At 27.8% G+C, this 24190-nt stretch overlaps 1 protein-coding gene across 1 annotated transcript in view; it reads right to left on the bottom strand.

The window, feature by feature from the left end:
- Positions 1–2969: 2969 nt before the first annotated feature.
- Positions 2970–24190, bottom strand: part of LOC111620621 — an 83371-nt gene continuing 62150 nt past the window's right edge. The window contains exons 15-19 of the mRNA XM_023362584.1: positions 23538–23679; positions 23299–23463; positions 17985–18234; positions 12118–12320; positions 2970–4673 (exon numbers count right to left, since the gene is read on the bottom strand). Of these exons, the coding sequence (XP_023218352.1) occupies positions 4377–4673; positions 12118–12320; positions 17985–18234; positions 23299–23463; positions 23538–23679 (1057 nt within the window). The 3' untranslated portion in view covers positions 2970–4376. The remainder of the gene's footprint in view (positions 4674–12117; positions 12321–17984; positions 18235–23298; positions 23464–23537; positions 23680–24190) is intronic.

The following is a 24190-nucleotide window of genomic DNA, read 5'->3' as shown; positions in this document are numbered from 1 at the left end:
GTACATCACCTCAGTGCAGGGTATTTACATTTATTCAAGTGTTGTGCAAATCATGGCTTCTAAAAAACAGAAAGGTGATTTCAATTGAAACAAAGCAAAAAATCATCAGGAGTGAAAGTTGACAAAAACTTCCTTGTCAAATGGGGAGAGGTTCAGGAGTTTACTAACACTCATTATCCAAACACAGTTGAGGCCAACAGGATCAATGATCTCTACAATGACACCCTTGCCCGTCATTTTCGACAGGTGTTGAAGAAGAGAGAGAGAAATAGACCACCCTTGACATGTTTTTCAAGAAGTCAGCTGACAAAAAACAAAGGATGGAACAAGAGGAGTTGACCCTGCAAGCTCCGGTAGCCTCTCCTGAATCTGACTCCGATTAAAAAACAATAAAGAGACCTGCTGCAATATGTAAAAAGTTTGTATGTGTGAAAAAAGTGTTCCTCCACCTCCTCACAACATCTGACTACCCGGCATAATTGGTGACTGCTCCATTTTCATTTTTTTATGGTACGGTTATTTTTATGCTGCTGAACGGAATTATGTTTTAACATGTATTTCTATGGGAAAATGCGTTTCGTATAACGGACTTTTCACTTAACGGACGTGCACCCGGAACGAATTAAGTACGTTATACGAGGCACCACTGTACATTCTAACATCTTAGGCGAGAACATCTTAACGGGTTTTACTGTACTATTATAAAATGGCAAAAAAGCTTCCTTTAAGGGTAGAGACGAATTTTATTTTATTTTTTTAAATTTTGAACGCTAATAACGAGTAAAATATTCATTAAGAGATATGACACATGACTCCTTTTATGTCTTTACCCTGTCGACCTTTAAGAACCAAAATTTAATAGTATTAATGCCCCTTTATATGCAAGCTACAGTGCCACATTTTGTTTCTTAAACTTTACCCATTCTGAGATATTAAACAATATCTCAGAATGAGTAAAGTTTAAGCCAACACACACTCGCGCGAATTTTTTCCCTTTATTGACTTTTTGGAGGGGTTCGGGAGGTCTCCAAACATATAGATTTGAAAAAAAGTTGGAGGGTCAAATTTGACACTATTCCAATACTTTTCCGTTTTTTATACATAACAAGTTGGTAAGTAAAAAGGAGTCGGAGTCGGCGGATTTTTTGACGACTCCGACTCCGACTCCACACCCTGATTTTTTGACAATTTCTTCAAATGACTCGCAAACATTTATCGTCAAAATTATAACTGACATATCATGTAAATAGTACAGTAATATGATTGCATAGATAGCGGCAGATACAATTGTGCGCTTGTTCCTAAATTCAAATCTATCGCTCGAAATCGCGGAAAGATTTACAAATATAAGCTGAAATTGCGAATAATTCATGAACATAACTAATTAAAATTAATAGAAATGTATAAAAGTTGTTTTATTTATTATAGAAAAAATTATAATAATAAATAATTCACACTAAATTTGTTTTTTAGACGAATGTAGAATGGACAACAGGTGAATAGTCGAGAAAGTAAGGTATCAGCCTACTACTCTGGAAGTTCCGGGATCGAATCTAGGAGAGCGATGCCTTAGGAACCTTCTTAGGCGGTCCGTTTGGATAATATAGGGTCCCATCCATCACCACCAAGCCTAGCCGAATACACGAGTATGGAAAAAACGTCTTATTACCCCAGGCTGGAGGGTTACACTTAAAAATAAGAATTTTACATTAACTGTACAGATTCATTATATCAAGATTTCTGTAATATCTACAATTATTTTAACTCAGTTTTTATATTTACAATATTTGATTGTCCTAACCAATCATTTTGTTGTTGAATGTTCTTGCTTTTACTGTTTTCAGTTAATTCATTGCAAGATTAAGGAAATTCACACTAAACGTTTCCAGTTCAAATTAAAATCTATAAAATTGATTTATCGCAAAAACGTATGATTATAATATTGATTTCCTTCCTAAAAAACTTGATACTATATAAATTTTATGGGGACTTCCGTATAAAACATTTGTAGTATCTGGATCACTGTAATTCGAACTTCAAAATGTAACTTTAGAATATTTAAATTAATTTTACTTATAAAATTTGTAAAATAATCGACAGAGTTTACAAAGAAACAAGCTTTTGGAATATATTGGAACCATTGTAGTAAATATAATAACTGACTTGTATTTCAAACGGATATTTGAATACTGACGTAAATGAATTTTCTCGAAGTATTTCAAGAATTTTTCATTAAAAGGGGAGGAAAAATGAAATTTTGAATGAAAACTTGTTATAGTAAAATTGCAAATCCGTTATTCGGCACTGAAATGTGAATATTGGAATTGAGTTTTCCGATTTTACTGAATATGCCCTTATGAGACAATATACAATTAAGAGATTTTAAAATTAGTTTATACACAATACAATCGTATCAAAATACTTAAGCTATTATTTTCCAAAGCATGTTTAAGAAATTTCATGTTTAAAAAATTCCAATAGACATTATAATAAAATATTTTACACTAGTTAACATAATACCTATATTCTCAAAACGGTATTTGCTTTGAGGATTATACAAACTTATATGAACTAGTCCGAAATTTTTTAAATGTAGTTTTTAATAAATTATTTTTATACTAACAGAAACAATATAATGAATTGAATATCGCAGAAGTTTCTGTATACACGCACTTAATGTATATAAAGTAATTGAGTAATGTTCCATTATCCCCATTATCTTTGTTTTTAGAACATTGTGTGTGTATTTTATCTAAATTATACTTAAAGATTAACTTATTCATAGCTTTTTATTACATTAATGAGGAACTAGATATAGTTTAAAACATTATTGCGAATCAAAGTACAACATAAATGTCTTAATTAGTATTAAAAACAAATTGATTAGCTTTAAAACTGAGTAACATTAAAATTAAAGTATCTTGCTGAATTTAATAACAGAAAAGTATTTGAATGAAAAGAAATTCAGATTTTAGTTAACCCAAGTATTTTAATTTTTCAAATGTTACAATATATATAGATTTTTTTTCTTATTTAATTCTGCATAATGCTCTCTTCTGTACACGTGGCTAACTTTGGGAAAACCTTGTTGCTACATGGGCTATAAGGTGATCTATATACATTTTCTGTAACAATTGGTATTCCCTATATTATACACGATGTCCGGCTTGTCGTACACAAAGTGCAATCTTATTTACAAGTACGGATGGAGAATACAAAATGATCGTCGTTTGGTTGGATGCCACAAAGAAAATATTTTTAAGAATCGTTTAATATATTTTTCCCATAATAAACAGTAACATAAAATATAAATTTAAAAACAATTATTTAAAATAAAATTGATTGGCATTGTCTTGTGAATATAATAAATTTAAACAGAATTTTAAAAAATGACCATGTAATAATTAGATAATAATTATTCACTTTGCCAATGGTTCAGAGAGTAATACTTCAATTTCAACATACCTGTTGATTTATGAACAAATTTTTTATAACTTATGGAGTTATAAAACAGCACCAATAATTATATTTACTTCAAATTTAGCTCAAATAACTGTTGCAGTCTATCAACGTTGCCGACTTTGTTTGATGAAAAGAAGCTTTGCACAATCACACACATTAAATGCATTTAAAATTCCCTAAAATTTTGTTCAATTCATATGTTATCACAATACTGTCACAGTTTAACATCAAACCCAATCTAATATACAAATATTTTCTTTCTGGAAATATCAATTCACATCGATTAAACATAAAAAATTGAAATTATATAAATTTTCATTTGAAAAACTCTTAAGCAAGTTTTCTAATATTACTAAATACATTAATAACTTTGTTGTTGCTTGACACGAACAAAATTTGCATATACAAACTAGAAAAGTTGAAATCAGTTCAATAAATGGACCAGTTTATGGACATGCAACAGACCTGAACATTAAAATATTTCTATTGCCTAAATATACATATATATGTACACACAAGAAAAGTAACTATTACAAACTCAATTCATTTTATTTCTGTTATAATTCCAAAGCAAACAATACTTTGAATCTTGAAAAATTTTCAATGTTTACTCATTAATTTTTTCCTTTTTTAATTTTTAATAGTTCCCCAATGACTAGGATAAACATCCATTAAATTTGAATGCTAACTTCATAAAATATATATATTTTTTGTCATTTTATGATTTGTTACAGCAAATTTTCTTCAGAATAAAAATTTAAGTCAACTTGTTTGTTGCAATCACACACCAAAACAGTTCAGAAGTTAATAGAATTCATTTTGGCAGTTGAACTTTATCACTTGTTTAATGTAATGTTGGATTTGTATATTTACATATTGATATTTGTTCTATTAAAAAGTAATTATGATGAGCTTCAGTTTGTATCTTTAAGCCAGATTCCAGGCACCCATTGTGGTTCTGTGTCTAAAATATTGATTTCATGCAACAGTTCGTTGTATGTTTTGTCCGTATCAGAATTAATAATTATCATATCGAAGAAATGACCATAGTTTTCCTCCATCTCTCTTGCTTTCTCAATGATATCTTTTAATTCTTCATCTTTTACAGTTGCACCAGATTTTATGCGATTCTGACGTAATTTTTCAAGAGAAGGTGGCGCAACAAAAACTACATATGGTTTAAGATCAGAATACTTCAGTATCTTTAATGACTGAAAAACAAAAAAATAAAATAAAATGTCAAAATTTTAACAAACATCAAATAACAAAACAATTTAAATTAAAATTATTTGTTGTCAGTTAATATAAATTTTATTAATGCAATATCTCTATACATAAAATTAAAGTCATTCTAAATATTATTCAATAATTAATTTTAATTTCTGACACTTGCTAAAAACATTAACTTTTGCATACATTGCAATAGTTAAGTTTTTAATAAATTTCAGCATTCCATCATAATGCAAAAGAATGTAGGAAAAAAAAAATCTATGTAAAGTTCTAGACTAAAACAAAGACTAACAAGTTCTAAATTTCTTTAACTTGTTTTAATTTAAAATGCTAATAATTCTGATAAATATATTTTGAGTGAAAGTATGCAATCTTTTACTAACCATTAATTCAATAAATCACTTTATAAATATGGATTAAATGCAGTATTTAAAATGCGATATATAAAGGCATACACCAAAATAATTCAATTGAAATAAAAACTGTCTTTTTAATATTAAAAAAGATGAAATAAAAATTCTGTATAGTTTCTACAGCTGAAATGTATATGTTCTGTTTCTTTATCTGTTTCATTGAAGATTATGGTCAGGTATTATCTATCATCAAAAGTGTTTGTAATTAGATTTGTTTTTAAAATCAACATTTGTATTTCATTTCTTTTATCACAAAAAGACTGTTTATTCCTGTTGTATTAAACAATAACAATAGTAAGCTTTATTGTACTTATTTTGTACAAGGGGAAGTTAAGATGTTTGTTAAACAGCTGAACTAAGAAAAAATTTCATAAACTTCCATATAACTAATATCTGGAGACTGAATAATTTACAATACTTCCATAACTGCCAAATATTTATTTACAGAAAGGCCCAGAAACAAGGCTTCTACAAGATAAAAATTTTTTTCTTTTTAATTGTTATTCTAACACAATTAGGAATAATAAAACAAAAGGTGTAAGGTTTATTAATATCTAAATTAATATATTTACAAAGAAATAATAAGCAGAATTTATGTTTTGGTTGTAAAATTAAAGGTTTGACATGATAATTAATTTCATATAAAAGATGATGATGGGGACTAGGGTAAATATATTAGGGTCAGTCAAATGAAAACGAGATAGACTATATAACAAGTGTGGCATGGAAGTTAGTAATGCAGGTAGGTGTGTATATAGAAGTGCCCTCTATTGGGAATCAGGAAGGAACAGCGTGAACATTCACCGTTGTGCCATTTGTCTGTTAGACATGCTCTAAGTGAGATCAGTGAGTCGTGTGTGTCCACCATGACCATGGAGGTCCGATGCTTATTGACTTTCTGGAACATGATGCCAGAATTAACGCACAGTGGTACATAGAAACTTTGCAAAAATTGAGGCGTGCCATCAAATCCAAACACCCAGAAATGTTGACAGACAGCATCATTCTGTTACAGGATAATGCCCACCCACATCTTACCAAGATTGTTTTGACTATGCTGCAGAAGTTCCCAGCGAAACTTCTGCAGCGTAGTCAAAACAATCTTGTAGTCCATACACATTCTCCATACAGTCCCGATTTCTCCCCATGCAATTTCCATATTTTTGGAGTCCTGAAGAAAGACATTTGTGGCCATCAATTTGCTTCGGACGAAAAGGTGCACGCCTGGGTACAATCATGGCTCCATCCGTAGGCAACAACAAATATTTTTCTAAGAAGACATTGACCATCTTGTTTCATAGTGGGATAAATGTATTAACAATTATTGCAATTACTTTTGAAATAATAAACAGTTTACTTACTTTTTTCCCATCTGTCTCGCTTTCATTTGACTACCCCTAATAGATCACACAGTAATGAGGTTCAAGCATTAGCCTATCCTGTTGTAATTTTACACCAATATAAGTCTGTACAATATCTGCTGAAAAATTTCAACTAATTGAGGAGACTGAGCATTAAAAAAAAAAAAAAGGAAATTTTTAAAGAGAAGCAAGCTAAATATAGTCATTTCCTTTAGATAACTCCACAAGTTGAAAATCAAACTTTTGTTCTAAGTCAACCTCAGACAGTCAGTCTTAATAAAAAAGAAAAAAAAAAAACAAAAATTGAATAATCATTTGATATAATGGCAACCCAAAGGTGGTCTTCCAAATTCTTTGTGGAGTGTAACACCAGATATTATGAACATCCTAATTTTAAAATACAATTAATAAAATAAACTTGGATTTTCTCAATTCTATCCAAATATTTTATTCTATTGAGAGTCAGATATATGGTTATCATGTCTATTTGGAGTATAAATTAATAAAAAACATGTTTTAATGATGTATGATTTTAACTTTTATGAAATTTTTTATTTTCATGAATAGTCTGATTAGATCTTGTATAACAGTAGTTACAATGATGAATAAACTTTTTATTGAAGGAAAATGTAATGCCTATATATTTAACAGTAGAAAATATCAGTAATATAATTATCAAATAAATGCATAAAACTGGATGCTTATATAAAACATACAAAATACATAAAAATCCAGCAAAATTTATTGAAGAAAAATAAAGTTAACTACTTTCAATAGTAATCCTTAGGTTAAAATAAAAACAAGAATCTGAACATAAAATTTCAAACAGACCAAACAAGCATTTGATTAGATGTAGTGGTAATTATTATTGTCACTGTTTATAAATGAAATCCTTGTTAATATTGACCTCAAAAATCTGTTAATGCTTGTGAAAAGATATTGTAATCCTTATAGTTTATAGAACCAACAGAAAAAACAGCCATAAATTTCAAGTTTCTCTAAAGGTTCACCTTTAAAAAAACTTGAAATTTAGGTTACCATGCTACCAATAAAGGTTACTCTAAAGGTTTACCTTTAGAGTAACCTTTATTGGTAGCATGGTAACCTCTATTTATTGGTAGTATGGTAACCTCTATTTATTGGTAGCATGGTTACTCTAAAGGTAAACCTCTAAAGGTTTACCTTTAGAGGTTTACCTTTATTGGTAGCATGGTTACTCTAAAGGTAAACCTCTAAAGGTTTACCTTTAGAGTAACCTTTATTGGTAGCATAATTGGCAAGCGCCAAATTCGACAGAGGGCGCTGTTTTTGAGCCAAGATGGCTGCCGAAACAGGTAAGGAGCCAACCACGTGTTTGTTCAGTGCCTGAGCCGATTCAGTTTCTATTGGTGGCGACTACTGCGAGGACCAAATGAAGAACAAATCATTGAATTTATGTCAAATTCTAGACTATATCGGCGACAGGAAACGTTGTCTTGTAGAATGTGAAGCCGTTTTGGATATATGTGAGGTACACACACACACACACATTATGTTGTGTGTGTGCTACACAACCAAACTTGACTGGCCTATGTTGTATAAGTGCTGAATGACTCAGTAGGTCAGCCTTCAGATTGGCACTAATTTTAACTATTATAATAAATAAAACTTTGTTTTTATGTTGGAATATGGTGTATACTGCTTAAAATATTTAAATACTTCTCACCTGTTAACGTGTAATAAACGTGCTATCACACGTTTACAAAAACCAGACAGCTCCGCTTTGCACGTGCATTCTCCCTGTAATTGAGATGTTTTAAAATGCCAATATCTGAGATTGCAACACTAAAGCAACAGCATGAACTTCGGTGTTGTTGTTAAGAGTTTAATCCACAAAATACGATGTGTCCACATCCAAAACGGCTTCACCTTCTACAAGACAACGTTTCATGTCGCTGATATAGTCTAGAATTCGACATAAATTCAATGATTTGTTCTTCATTTGGTCCTCGCAGTAGTCGTCACTGATAGAAACTGAATCGGCTCAAACACATGGTCGCCTCCTTACCTGTTTCGGCAGCCATCTTGGCTCAAAACAGCGCCCTCTGTCGGATTTGGCGCTTGCCAATATTTGAGATGTTGAAAGAAATTTGGACCTGGTTGTCAGCTGAGAAGATCGCCTGGGCTGTTTAGGTGAGAACTTTCTTGAATGAACTCCTATACTTTTTTAATCAGAGGTATTGTACAATGAATGAGAGGTAGTCACTATATATTAAAGCTTTTGTCCAACTCTATTGTCACAAATTGGAATAGGAATAGACCTCTGGGAAGGGTCTTTTTTTATTAATGGGGTCTTTAGCATTTCTGAGGATCATATAAATAGTTGGGTTATGTTGATAGCCAATAGTGATATTTGAAAGCCTTCGCTAGTTCTTTAAAGATATACTTGAGCTGTTCATTGTACAACTCTCGTTACAACTCTGTATAGTTTATCCTGTTTCCTGTTGTGTTCCTTGATTAATCCCTTGATAGTTTTATAATGGTAGCTATGCTGAATGGCAAGATGTGAGATATATTTTAGTTCTTTTGCTTTGTCTTTGTTGGTGGAACATAAAAGGTCTCTTGATAAGGGCTCTGAATGCTCCAATTTTGACAGAGTAAGGCTTTTTGAATTTTCAAGAATAAAAAGTGGATAATACATGAGAAAAATTAACAGATAAATTTAACAAAGCATCAAATACTACTACCATTCCAATAATTTATTCATTTAAAACAGTTTAAACAAAACATGTAATTGTTTTCAAGATAAATTCAAACAAAAAAATAAGGAATCATTATTTTATTGGAGTCTAAAACAACTTTTAAACTCAAGTAAACAGTAAGTGATTTGGGTAATCACTTTTATAATTAGATATTGTAATTAAAGTTTGATGTTACTATTTAATTTGGATAATATTTAGCACAACTTAAGTATTTCTGATATATTAAATAAAAAAAGATTCTTAAAACATATGTGGCAATAATGCTAAGTCACACATTTCTCAAACATATACAATAAGTCTATGCATTCAATTTGTATAGATTCCTAGGCATTCATAGTCAATTCCACTTCTAATGAGAAATTCATATTTTCCTACTTAAATTACTTACATTCAGAAATATAGGTATAATTTCTAAAAAGACAATGAGAAAAAAAAGTGTCTCATAAATAATAGTTTTTGTTGAGGAATATCTTATAATATTATTATAACACTGCTGAAGAAATGCTTAAAAATTGAATGAATATAAGATATTCATTAAATTTTAAGCATTTCTTCAACAGTGTTATAATAATATTAACAAGTAATTAAACAAGTATAATAAGCAACAGAATAATAAAGCTATAAGTTTTCCATTAAATTCAAATCTCACATAAGACATGGGTAAGATTTACTGCTAAGATCTATCTTTTTGCCAAAATGAAGAAAACAAAACTGACTCAAATAAATTCTTATCAATTAGCAAATGATAAAGATGATCCTGCAAGTTGGATTCTTATATTTTTATCATTTCTAAAAGATTGGCATCAGAATATTAAAATCTAACTCAGATCTTCACTGTTTTTTAATTAGAAACTTATTGTCCAAATTTTCAGTCATTTTGTCAATTTTTCTTTTATGGTGTCTGAAATATTGTAAACTTATTTAATATTACTTTTGAAAATATCAATATCAAAAACTTTGGCTGTTTTTTGCAACCATTCCAAAAACTATAGGTTTTTCAGCAGGTAATATCAACTATTAACAATTATATAGGACATTTTCCACAACTGTTTCTGCTGAAAAGAGATTTCATATAAAGCTTTCAAAATATTTTCTACATTACAAATCTGTTATAGTCTTCTTTATTATTAATATAACTGCTATCAGCTTATTATTATTATTTATTTTTGAAAAAAATAAAATTAGACTCGTAAGAACTGAGTGTTTCATGTCCTTATTTAACAGTAATTTATAATACATTATGGGTGATTAATTCAATCCATAACTACATTTCTACACAAATCAGAAATGACACAAAGTGCAACTTACTCACAAAACCTATGACAGAAAGCATGCCTCACTTTCAAACTCTCACAAATTATTTTCAATATTTTGCATTAAAATCTTGCAACCCCAAATGGGGTCGCAACCCATAGTTTAAGAAGCCCTGATATAAACAATAGAAGATTTTTACATGTCAAAATTCCAAAGAATCAAATTATTCTCTGGAAATTTTAAAACACAGAATGATAAAAGATTAATGATGAAGACTGATAATGATTGCCTATTATTAATCATATGTTGAGACTGATAATATGAAAAGACAGCTTTAAGATAATTATTTAACTGAAGCTAATAATTACAACAACAAACTAATTACAATAAGTGAAGATTTATAAGTATATTTTTAATAAATATACCTTGGAACATGTTAATACTGATGATTGATCATCAGAATTGTTATTAACTGACTAATGACAATATGATTACAATAAGCAGATTCCAATGTAATAGTAGTAAGTTAATTATTAATAATTATAAAAATATAATTACAATAATAATTATTGTACTGTACTTGAAACTTTTGCATTTATTTCTAAAAGTTCATTTTTTAGAAGTTCGTACAATAGGAGATACAAAATTATTATGTTTAAATCAATAATGAAAATATTACAAATAACAACATGTAGCTTTTCCTACTCATTTATATTTATGCTTATTTTTAAATATACATTGAAATTTGTTTTAAAACAAGAAATGTATTAAATAAAGAAAAAAATATTTCCAATATATGAAAGTATTGTCATTAATATCTCAACTATTCTAGAATATATATAGAATATTTAAATATTCTAAAATAGTTATTAAGTAATTTAAGTAACGTCTAAGGAATATATCATCATAAAATTCTACCATTTCTATTTAAGAATTTCAATTTATACTAAAATATTAGAATGTAAAACAACAATTACAACTTTAGCAATTTGCAATGTTATATCAAATAATACAATAAGATAAAAATGGACATTATATAATTTTTTTTATAATGCCTATTTTTGATACATTTATTGATATTATTTCTTGAAATAATGAGTTTTCTTTACTCTCATTATTTTTTACTTTTTAAAATAATGATTCATTCTAGTACAAATATTATACATATCATTTGCTATAATATTTTAGTCTGATTTACTGTCCATCATTTCAAATCTATTTGTTAAAAATACCAGCACTTAAACATTCAATGAAAACTTATTATTATTTTTCTTTAAGGAGCATAACACAAGTTAAATTCATGTTCTAACCGAAATTTAAACAATTCACTTTTTAAGTATAATTTCATAATCCTAACACATTTAAAACTTAGTTTAAAAATTTTTCTAACTGTAACTGTTAGTCATGAAAATACTGTACAATAGATTTTTTTTTAAACAAATTTAACTTAAAACACCTTAAATTTATATTCTGTTAACACTAACGATGAGGAAAAAACATCTCAACTTTCAATACTAAGTTGGTTTGAAATGATGGAGTCTATAATAGGAAGTCACATGGTTATGCTAAGCAGTCATTAAATTAAGTTATATTTTTACAAAAACAAATTTTGAACAAAATTCAAATTCATTCATTTGTTCATATAAAATCTATTACCTGAGGATGCAGATTAAGTACACATATTTTTCCTGAATTAACTACTGCTCTGATAGCATCCAAACTTGTACCATAGTAATTCTTTTCGTACTCCCCATGTTCTACAAATTTTCCTAGAACAATGTCAGCTTCAAATTGAGTTCGGCTGATAAAATGGTAATCAACACCATTCACTTCACCATCCCTTCTTGGTCGACTTGTATCTGTAAAATTCAAATTAAAATAAAGCCAAAATATAGTTAATATACTTTAATTATTTTTTATATTGAAAAATGTTAACATATAGATAATATTTCAATTGATTCATTCATTCTTTCAATCGATCATTTCATTACAATTAACTTATATTGCAATGGGAATAAACTTTTCTTTTTTTTACAAATATTAACATAAAATAGACAATCTAGACCATTTTTGATTTTTTAATGTCAGGAAATTTGAATTTTTAATGTTTATAGAAGAATACATATTTCAGTGTGCATTTGAAATTCTCTTCAGTTTAATTATATCATATCAGTATTTATTTCATAATCTCACTATCTAATACATATATGCTGTATTTCAATACAAAATCATATTTATGTTGTTATACAAATGAGAATGATGTAGAATATAAAACAATCATACTGAAGGAAAAAAATTTACAATTAAAATTTTAAATTATGATAGATGTTAAATGATTCAGAAGAAACTAAAAATANACTGGACAATAAAGGTTAAGTGAGTACGAGATTGTTCATAGTATATATTCATTTCTTTCTCATTATTTCAGAATTTTTAAATTAATTACTTTAAATTTGTTGTAAAAGCAAAGTTATTTAAAAATGAACAATTCTAAATATAAAATTATTTACTCATCAATCTGAATGTGCTAACTGATTTTAAAATAAACTGCCAAATTTAAAAAATATACTAGAATTTCTGCAGTCAGAAAATCACAAAATGAACTGTATCAAAGCCAAATTCATTCTTCTATTAAGACTAATTATATCCAAAAATTCTAGAGATTATATATAAGAAGCATTGCTACCTTCATTGTAAAGAATCAAATACTTGTATATGATTCTTAAGTAAGTGTTCTATGACAAAAAATTGTTACTTTCTATGTAAAGTTATGAGTATAATCAAACTTTGCTATTTTCTAATTTATGAAAGCTATCCTAAAAATTGTTTACTTAATGCAATTGATTCTTAATTATATGAAAATATCATAAAATGAATCAAACTAACACTTTATAGAAACATTTCTGAAATACAACTATAGACCATTTTCTATTTTCTTACGAACATGCAACATTTTTCTACTAGATATTTTGGAAATGTGAAAAAGTTTCTCATTTAATATAAAAATAATTTAATATAACTAAAAAAGTCATCAATAAAAAAAACTTGCTTAAGAAAATAATTATTACAGTAATACCTTGACTTATGCTACCCCGACTTACGCAATTTTCAAATCTCGTTAGGAGTATTAAGTACTGGGGTTGGATGTCACGCCAACAGTTATTTCAATCAAAACTTCTTCCAAAACTTCAGACTATGAGGCATTAAATATTCAAATCTCGTCGTCGATTCGTCTTTTGTTTGAGTGCCACGCAACTCATGATTACTCACTCCCCCCACACTATTGTTCAGCTTACATGTTCGGACGTGTCGCGTGGAATCGACACATAGCTACACTTTATTTTGTGTTATTTATTTCTGTGTTTGTTATATCTACGGAGACTTGAGAGACTCTATGTGATGATTTCTTGTAACCGTGAACGAATCAAGAGATGTGATAAGATTAACGAGAACATTTATTAGTTTACATACATCCGACTTTGATTTTACACAAATTGCGAAATTATACCCCGACTTACGCGAATTTGACTTACGCGGTTATTGCTCGGTCCCATCTATTGTGTAAGTTCGGGGTATTACTGTATATAGTAACTGCAAAAGAAAATATTTAATCCAAACAAAATAATAACATTAGGTTTTTTTTCCCCCTTCAATTTCCTGAACCTGTTAACGGCGCATAATGTGTATAAGAAATATACACTGGGTGGCAAACATTTTCGAACTATCTCACAGTTCTTCCCCAGGTCAACTAGCTTAGGAATGCTTTCAATCCTGTCGAATTCCACATGCTCCGTTCGGAAGCATTCCTAAGCTAGTTGACCTGAGGAAGAACTTCAAGATAGTTCGAAAACGTTTGTTACCCACTGTATATTTCTTATACGCGTTACTTGCTGGTAACAGGTTCAGGGAAGCAAGGATTTTGCTCTGATACTGAAGTTAGAGTAAACTTTGTTATTAGATCTTTTTCCCCTTTCTATAAAAACAGAGATTTCAATATTTATAGAAGTTATTTATTTATAAGCTAATTTAAAATCTCAACTTATTTAACATTTTTGTCAAATGGTTATTGTTTATTATAATTATTGTGTATATTTATTTATTCCATCAGGATGACAATCCCAGGAATATAGTAAAGTACGATTTAAATGCTACAAAACTTGTTTAACAAAAATCAACTAATTTAATTAAAAATTTAATAATTTAGCAATTATTTTATAGGAATAAAAATAATGAATTCAACAAAAATTCATTAGAAAATGGATATTGAAATTCATTATGCTGCTAATATGTTCAAATATTCTAAAAGGTATTCCTGCCTAAAGTTTTTCAAATGTGGACAATTTTACAATAAAGGTGGTATATATTAACATCACTATCATAATATAAACATTTCTGTTTAGACATTAAAAAGTATTAGAATTAGAAATTAGATAAATGCCATGAATGACAACTTAATTCAGATAACTTAATTTCTCTTCTTCAAGAAGTAAATATTTATATATATATTAATTTCTATATTAACCCAAGCATCACTTTTATTAAAAGTTTGTATGGAGGAACCTATTTGATTTAGTCTAGCTCCCAATAAGCTGTATGTAAGTTGATCTAGTTATATCGGTTTGTTAATTAATGATTCAATAAATCTTTGTAAGCCCACCATTGTTCTAGATTTTGAATTAAAACAGAAAATACAATAAGTTTAAAAACATTTTCAGTATTAAAAGTTTAATATCTCTTACATTAAGTATTGCACTTAATACACAGAAGTAAATTCTCTAACCCAGAAATTCCTCAGTATAAAATCATTTGAAGTTTATTCACATCAGACCATTCCATCAACCTCCACAATGAAGACATAAAATAATCGACTGTGTCAGGATTACTAAATTATTTAACATATCCATATTAAAGAAACCTGATCACTCCTTAGCTCATTCAAAGTAATTACTACTATTTTTGACAGAAGTTTCATGTGTATTGATTGTTAAACAATATTAAAGAAAAATGAACATTTGTTGTATGTTAAACAAAAAAGTAAAAAAAATCTAAACTGAAAACAGTGTTTTGTGCAAAGCAGGAAAAAAAACTGAAAATGAAAAATTTATATTGAGTGTTACAGAAAGAAAGACAACTGAGCACTTTTCCAATCAGATTGAACATGCCCTTTTTGTTATTTTATTTTTCAACATCTATAGTAATATTGGCCTAATGTAAGCTGCTACTAATTTCAATTTATTTCAAGCAGATAAAAGAATTTTATTATCTGCTTGAAATAAATTTTCAAATGTTGTACATTTGAAAATAGCAGATAATAAAAGGAGAGTATTTACATCATAATAAAAATTTGTTGGTAAACAAAAAGAAGACAACACAGTAAGTCATACAAAAATATTTCAGTATTTATATTATATAGATACATAAAAGTAAGTCAAAAAGTAAAAGCAATTTGTTTTTATTAAAATCAAGGAAAAGAAGAAGTGAAAAAATTTTGAATTGTTTTTCAATGTAATTTTCATTTCTAAACATTTCTCATATCAGTTCAAAAGTTTCCTACTGCCATCTAAAACATTTTGGAGATTGATAAACCATTTACACATTTGTTTTCTTTCTTTGGTGTTTAGAATATGGTGTAGATATCTAATGTTTTAACAGTAACAGAAACACTGGTTTAATAGCTTGACAATAATGTTTATTGCTATTAAAATGTTCAACAAAGACAAGAATCTTTATTGACCACACTTGTTTTATCATTTCTGAATTTTTTCATATAGTCATCTTTTTGACACTTTCCTCTGTACAGAAAAAAACTGATCACAATATATTGTTAACAGTGCAACTAGAAAGTGAAACTGCATAATTGTATTTTAATTTTCAGAATTGAATACAGCTAACTGGAAAAGTACTTTTAAACTTGCATAATAATACATACATAAATAATGACTTTGGAATAATTTCTATAATTTCTTCAATATTACCTTTAACAAATGCCATTTCTATTTAATTTGTAATATGCATAGAAAGTCTAAGTAAAACCTCACCAGTAAAACTAATTATATAAGCTAAAACTCAAGTCTTTTCAATTTTTGAAATGTTATAAAAACATGACTAAAACAAAAGTAAATGAAGAAACACAAAGTCTTCATTTTACATCCACATCACACCTTAGGAATAAAACCATCTTACAATAGAATTGGCATTGTAGGCTCATCTGCCTCGATATGTAAAATATAAACTGTGTTTCTTCAATTACTTTTGTAAAGTTTTAAATAATAATTATTGTCCTGGCTATTTCATTAATGAGATAAAGACTTTCATATGAGGGTTATTTTTAAGATCAGATGAACTTCTAATTATTTACTATTGATAAAAACTGCATTTTAAAAAATTCTTTAAATCTTCAATTACAAAATTTCATTAAAAGTGAGCAACTATATGCTTATTTACAACTGATCACACAAGAAAAACCTAAAATTAATACTGTATATTTGTGCAGATAAGACGATAGTTGAATCATAAAAAAAAACCCCAAAAATCCAGGGTTGTCTTATAGGACAGATATATTCTAAAACTATAAAACTTTGATGAAAATTTATACCTCGTCTTATCTGCGCAAATATACAATACTTTTATATTATTTATCTAAAGCTCAATCAAAAGACTCAACTGAATAAATGAACATAAATCAAATGTTTAAAAATGAATTTTTCTAAAATTTTTAAAACATCTTACTTTCATAATATTTGTATACAACAGATATCTATTTTTTAACTTTTATCACATTAAAATTTAATTTCTTTAAGAAATTGATTTAATGTCTTAAATTATTTTATAAAAACAAAAAAAATTTATTAGTTAAATCTCAGAGTAAAATATATTAGCCTATTATTTATATCACATGTTTCACAATTCAGACAATATCTTAAAAATACTCAATATATATATTTTTTCCTGCATGAATTTATATAACATTTCCCTACCAAATAAATAAAATTAGAGATTTTTAATTTTAAATATGATCATATTTAACTAGTTTAAAAAAAAAAAATGCAAAGTGAAGTTAAATTGGAATAAATAGCTCTATTTAGTGAAAATTTTTAAATTAATGTCATTAGTTTTCTTATAATTAAATAAAATTTTGTAATAACTGATGTAATTGTATTTCAAATAAAAGAAAGATAAAAAGGAAATACAAAAAAGCATCATACATCATCTCTGACATTGCAACTCATAATCAAATTTCTTGATCTTTATGTTATAACCTTTTCTTAGTGTTTCATAATAATTCATTGAAATGAGTTAGAAAATATTAATATATTAAAATTTTTTTTTGTAAGAAACATTGAACTATAATACAACCTCCAACACAAAATAATAATACCAATGAAGTAAAACAGATTACATTAGGCAAATAGTAACAACATTTTCTAAAACAATAACAATGAAATTATCATTAAAATATATTCTGTTTTATAATGGATTAAATACAAGTTACTGTATTATCAGACAATAAGTAAAATATTTACGTGGCACAGCTGCTGCAAAATGCTCTGTATCTTCCATGAGCCGCTGTCTAATTTCATGCCTTCCAATGTTTGGAGGTCCAATAAGAACAATTGGCCGTTTTTGATTTGCTCGAGGATAATAAAGTGCAACCTCTTCATAAGTAAGAATCTGATCAACATCGATATCTATATTAATTGGTAAGAAATTAAAGTTAATAAAATTAATATAATGCTTCAAAATGATTATAAAAACATTTATGATAAGCAAATACTAAACTAAATAATACAAGCCCAAACCACTTTATTAAAATTTTGCAAACAAAAATTTAATTACACCTTATTCTAAGTATAAAGGTTCATCTTCAGAGATCAATTAAATCTAAAAATCTTTCAAAATCTCAAAACTGATAAGTAATGAATAATCAAATGCATTCAAATTGCATTTATAATATTATATGCCAATAACAATTATAATTACATTACAGTAGAGGCACATTATCCTATGGGCAAAAAGGGCAATTGCCTGGGGCCCTCACCAACAGGGATCCACAAACCAATCTTTTCTAAACTCATTACTGTAGTAAGAAAATCAAAATTTAAATTTGGCACCATATTTTAGAACTCTAGATTACCGGTGTGATGCAAATGTAGTGCAGAGCTTAACCTTCCAGAAATTGCATTAAAAAACAAACAAGGGTACTGGGGATTCCTTTCAAAAAATTCCCACAGAGAAAAATGTCTGAAGTCAATACTGAGGCCACCTAATTACAATCTGCCTGGGCCACACAGTTATAACAAGCCACTGCATTACAAAATATTATTTTGTACTTTATACTTATTAAAAATTAAAATGGTTTCATGGAAACTGCTGAAAAATTATGTCAACACTTAGCTGTTCATAAATTACATCTGCAAGTTTCTTGAAATTTTTCTTTCCCCTCTTGTCCTAGTTTGTCCAAGTTTCAATAACCTTCCTCCTCTGGAAGTCTAACAAAACTCAACCCTCTTTAAAACCATCAATACTTTATGAACGATAGACACCATAAGTAGAAACGAAACATACAAGAAATTTTGAAAAACATAATAAAATGCATAAACTGTTTAAAATTTAATGAAATAAACAGACATCCACTGAAGCTCAACCCCATCCCCTTGTCTGACTTGTCATAACCCTCCTTTCTAGTTTAGACAACATTTATGGACAGTCCCTTATCTTTTCTGATACTTTAGTTGGAAAATTTTTTGAATCATTATTAAGACAGAAATCTATTTCAACAGAACATCTATAGTCACAGTTAAAATACATTTTAATTCATTGTTTTGTTTCTTGAATACTTGAAAGATGTAAAAGAACTCTGAATATATATATTTTTATTTTAACTTTGACTAAGAAATTTGTTCCAAATACCTGTATTCCCAATAATAAGATAAGATTTATTTCAATAAACTCTTCCAATAAAGTTTGTTTAAAAATCTAATAATAGTTTGTTATATTCTATCATCATTCATTGATACACTTCTTCCAACATGATATCATCTAGCATTTATATCTTTATAGTCTTAATACTTAGATTCTCTTTATAAATTTATAATTCTGCTGTAAAATGAATACAAGAGAAATGTATGAGCAAATTTTTTTCCACATTCTCTATCAATCTATGAAAATCTGATTTAATTACATCAATTTCTTCTACTCTTCAAATTCTCTAAAGCTCTTTCCTTTAAGCAGCTAACAGAAGCCCTGTTAAACAAGGAGTAAAAAGTTACTAACTTGTAATAAGATATATCAAGGAATCCATTATATATATCTATACTATTATTATAAAGAGGTAATGTAAGTATGTAAGTTTGTTTGCAGCAGGTAATCTCCGAAACTACTCATCCGATTTCAAAAATTCTTTCACCAATATTTAGAATGGAACTTCAGGGTGGACATAGGCTGTATATTATTCTGTTAAACATTCATATAAATTAAAAGGTATAATCTAGGTCAGTGTTTTTCAACCGGGGTGCCATGGCGCCACGATTGGGGTGTCGCAAAGTTTAGGGCCTTTAGGCATTTTCTTGGAAATTTACTTAAGTGTAGTTCAAGATAACTCATTATCAGTTCTATTTTGCTACGAGATATCTAGTAAGCAAAGAAACTATGACTAATCGCGTGTTAATGTAATGTTCTACGCTACGTGTATGCACGACTTGTCACGAGTTCGCCCAAACCACATTGCTTGGCCTTCACGTTCCCAGTCCCAGTACCAGGCCAACCACCAGAGAAGAACGACGTGGACACTTGTGTCTTGTATATGCTTTAAAAAGCGTTGCATTGTACTTTGAAAAGCGTGTGGTTTCAATCACAAAGTAGGTGCATATTACAGTATTTTCATAGTATTCAAAAGCAATGATGACAAATAAACAATTTTTTATCATTTTTTTAATTTAAATTTTTTAAATTGATATGAAAAAGATAAGAAAAAAATAATGAAATATTTATTTTATATATGCATCAGAATAGTATAAAAAAACGTAACAAAAATTGTTTATCAATAAAATGATAATATAAAATGATGATATATTTGATAATAAAACTATATTTAAAAAACAATAGCGAGACTATTATTTTACATGTAGGTATTTCGACAAAATTCAATGAACTTAAATTTTGATTTTGAACACGTAGAAACACTTTTGCGTTGCGCGTAATATTCGTTTTCGCAAAAAGTTCATCTGGCCCATTAGTCCCCCCTTATTCAGATTCTAGATCTGCCGCTGGTCGAGGGTGTCACGATTTGTTATTTTTCAATTAGGTGTGCCACTCAATGAAAAAGGTTGAAAAACACTGATCTAGGTTAAGGCTTTTATGTCCAACAGATGGTGCTACGAGTACGACGCCCTATGTTTGCTTTTCTGTGAGGCATTATGCTTTTCTGTGAAAATGAACTAAAGCGGATCATCTTCTATCTATCTATATAAATAAAAATGTAATGTTTGTTTGTTCCTACCGATTTCTTTGAAATTTTGACAACACTGCATTCAAATATGCACATGTTTTTGTATAATATACATGTCAAAATTCAACCCCACTGAAGGGAGATGGTTAGGATTAAGGCTTACCGTAAAGTACTCTGCTTCTATTTATACTATTTTAAATGCGGGTTTTTGCGTTTTTGATTGCGTTTTAATAGGGTACGTCAAGAGAATGTACACTAAAACGAAATTTTTCGAAAAATTCCCCCCCACGGGGGAAGTGTTATAAATTTATAATAGATACATTTTGAGCCACAACAACGCGTGGCGGGGTCTGCTAGTAAAATATATTTCAGATAAATTTTGGCTTCATATCTGAAAATAACCATAAATTTGAACAAATGTATAATTTCTTCTTTCCTTTGATTTTTTACAAAACTATGCTTAATTAATTAAGATGCAACAAAAGGTCAACTATAAAAATCCTCAGTGCTCAAATCAACTTTCCAAATAGAAGTAACAAGTTTTGAAAATGTCCATATGTTCTCTGAAATTGGCAAAAATCAGCCTTTTTGGTTATCTTCTATGAGCTATTAGTTCTATAACTGCTCCTGTATTAATGAAACTAATCAATATTGTCTATGAAAAACTTTACAATAAGAACATTGAACAGAAATATATTAATTTAATAATTATCAGAAATAAAGTTATTTATGAATGACTATAATAAATTAGGATTTTGAAGCCTTTTGCAATTAAAACAAAAAATAAATTAATTAAAATAAGATAAAATTAATTCTAAAAACAGCCTATATACATTAATAGGAATTTCACAAAGCTACTTGTGTCATTGTTTAATCTGCTTAAACTAATAAATAAGTGCTTCATATAAGACACAGTTATGCATTTCTAAAATACTAAATAGCTCTTATATATTAAAACCTTTTTATATTATTTATTTGAACATTTTTTTAATTACAAAATTAGCATTCTTGCTCTGAAATTAATGAAAATATTTTAAAAAATCTGATTTAGCTTAAATAAATTTTTCAAATGCTTTTGAAAGCTTCAGTTTTAAGGATTTATATATAAATTTTCATCTTAAATTAACTTTTTGCTTTAAAAAATTCCATGTTGGATTATGCCATTTATTGGACTGCAATTTGAAAAACTTGTAGACCTATAAATTCCCACTGTCATCTGTCAGTCCTTCCTTAATCTTGAAAACAAAGTTAAATAGATGAAAGCTGAGACCAGATATGGAGAGCTTAGGAACAGGAGACTCCAAACTCTATATGAACTTCTGATGCAAACTGAAAGCCAAGTTATTTCAATTCAAAACTTTTCCCCTGGAAGGAGTTAATAGATGACTGGCATGACTCTATTGCTAACAGGAAAAGTACAATTACAGGGACAAGACACTACTAATTTGAAGTGGAGAGTATATTTTAAATTAAATAAGTTTAAAAAATGATTAAAACTTGCAGCCTGCCATTGTGATGATGTCACAATAAATAATTGCTCATGTTTGATTTTAAATTTCCTTTAAAAGTACTTTACCTGAGCTATATAAATCTTTGAGTTATATTTATAGAGACAAGTTAAGTACAACTTAGTTAAGATCATTATAAAAATTTTCATTGACATGTGAAATTTGTATATTTATTTATTTATTTCAGAGAAATGAATACTGGTAATAAATTTATATACTTTCAAAATAATATATTTAAAGAAAATACTAATATTAAATAATTAAATTTATGTCAAACTATTAACACAAGAATATTATGTAATGCAAATTATATATAATAATAATCATAAACACTATACTAGAACCATTTTTAAAATTACATTATTCTTTTAAATATGAATCTTATTTTTAATCATAAATCATTTTTTCTTATTTAAATTTTCATTAGATATAAAAGAATATAAATTAAACTGAAATCTCTTAAGTCTTCATAAAATTTATTTTTCAGTTTAAGATGAAAATATTTTTTTATAATTAAAGACATTGTTTCTTGTATTTTGAAATAATTTTCATGAATTTCCCAAAACAGAAAAATTAAATATTGCATGTTTTATTACAAACACAAAGTTATACTTTTGCTAGTAATAAAATTTAAAACTAGTACATTTGCAGAAATTNTGAAATTTTTTTTTTCATTTAAGGATTTTTAGAGCTTCTAAAAAACAATTATGATAGAAATGTGAATTTTAGAAATTTGAACTATACATTGTTTACAAAAATACAAAAAGTTTAATATGAAAGTTTACTCAAATAAATTAAATTAATTAAAAATATATTAAATATAAAATAGATATTAATCATAAAAATTCGTTTACCAAGAATGTTTTCATGTCTCATCAGTACTGTCTGATATATTTCTGTTTCTCTGAACCAACTAGCTTCTTCTGTAGTAAAGAATATTTTTACAGCAATATTCTCACCTCTCCATTGTGCCTGCCAAACTTCACCAAATCTACCTTTACCTATACTTCTTATCATTTCTATTTGCTTTGCAATTGTCCTTTGCACCTAAAAGTTACAAAGTTTAATTAATAAAATAAATATATATTTTATTTTTGATTCAAAAAAAATTTTAGACTCACTAATATTGGCAAACCAGATCCACTTCCTGAACTAATTGAATGATCTATAAGATCTTTCAGTGATTCACGAGGGATTAAGAAGGGGTCACATTGATCACCTGAACCTAAATATCCTCTTCTCTGGTCTTCACCTCTTTTATATCTAAAACAGATGATGGATTCGCATAAATCAATTTAAATTAATATGATGTTTGAATATATTGTCGAAAGTTTTCAAATTAAAAAAAACATTTATGCAGAAGTTAAACTTTTAGATAGTGGAGAATATTTTTGTAAAGAATAACTAATAAAATGGACCATGTTCTGATTAAAAAGGCAGAAACATAGCATTATAAATAATAGTTAAATAGTACATACATAAATAATGCAATGTCAAGTACCACAAAAATGAATTAATTTATACTTAAGAAGTTTTATGGAAAACAAAAATTTTAAACTTGTTTTATGATGCAATGTTAATGACAATTTAGATCAAATTTGCTAAATTTGATCACATTGTAAAATCATTAAGTTATTAAAATTACGTTTGTTACATATTTTAAATTTTTGTTTAAAATTATGTAGTAACATTTTTCAGCTAAATTAAACTAATAATATGTTAAATTATGTTAATGAATCTCAAATCTTCAAAAATGTTAATGAATCTGACAGAA

This window comes from Centruroides sculpturatus, unplaced genomic scaffold (assembly GCF_000671375.1).
Source record: "Centruroides sculpturatus isolate CEXI.00-Female unplaced genomic scaffold, Cexi_2.0 scaffold198, whole genome shotgun sequence".
In the NCBI taxonomy this organism is placed as follows: Eukaryota; Metazoa; Arthropoda; class Arachnida; order Scorpiones; family Buthidae; genus Centruroides; species Centruroides sculpturatus.
Note: the sequence above shows the minus strand (reverse complement) of the source record. Positions and strands in the feature narration are given on the sequence as shown.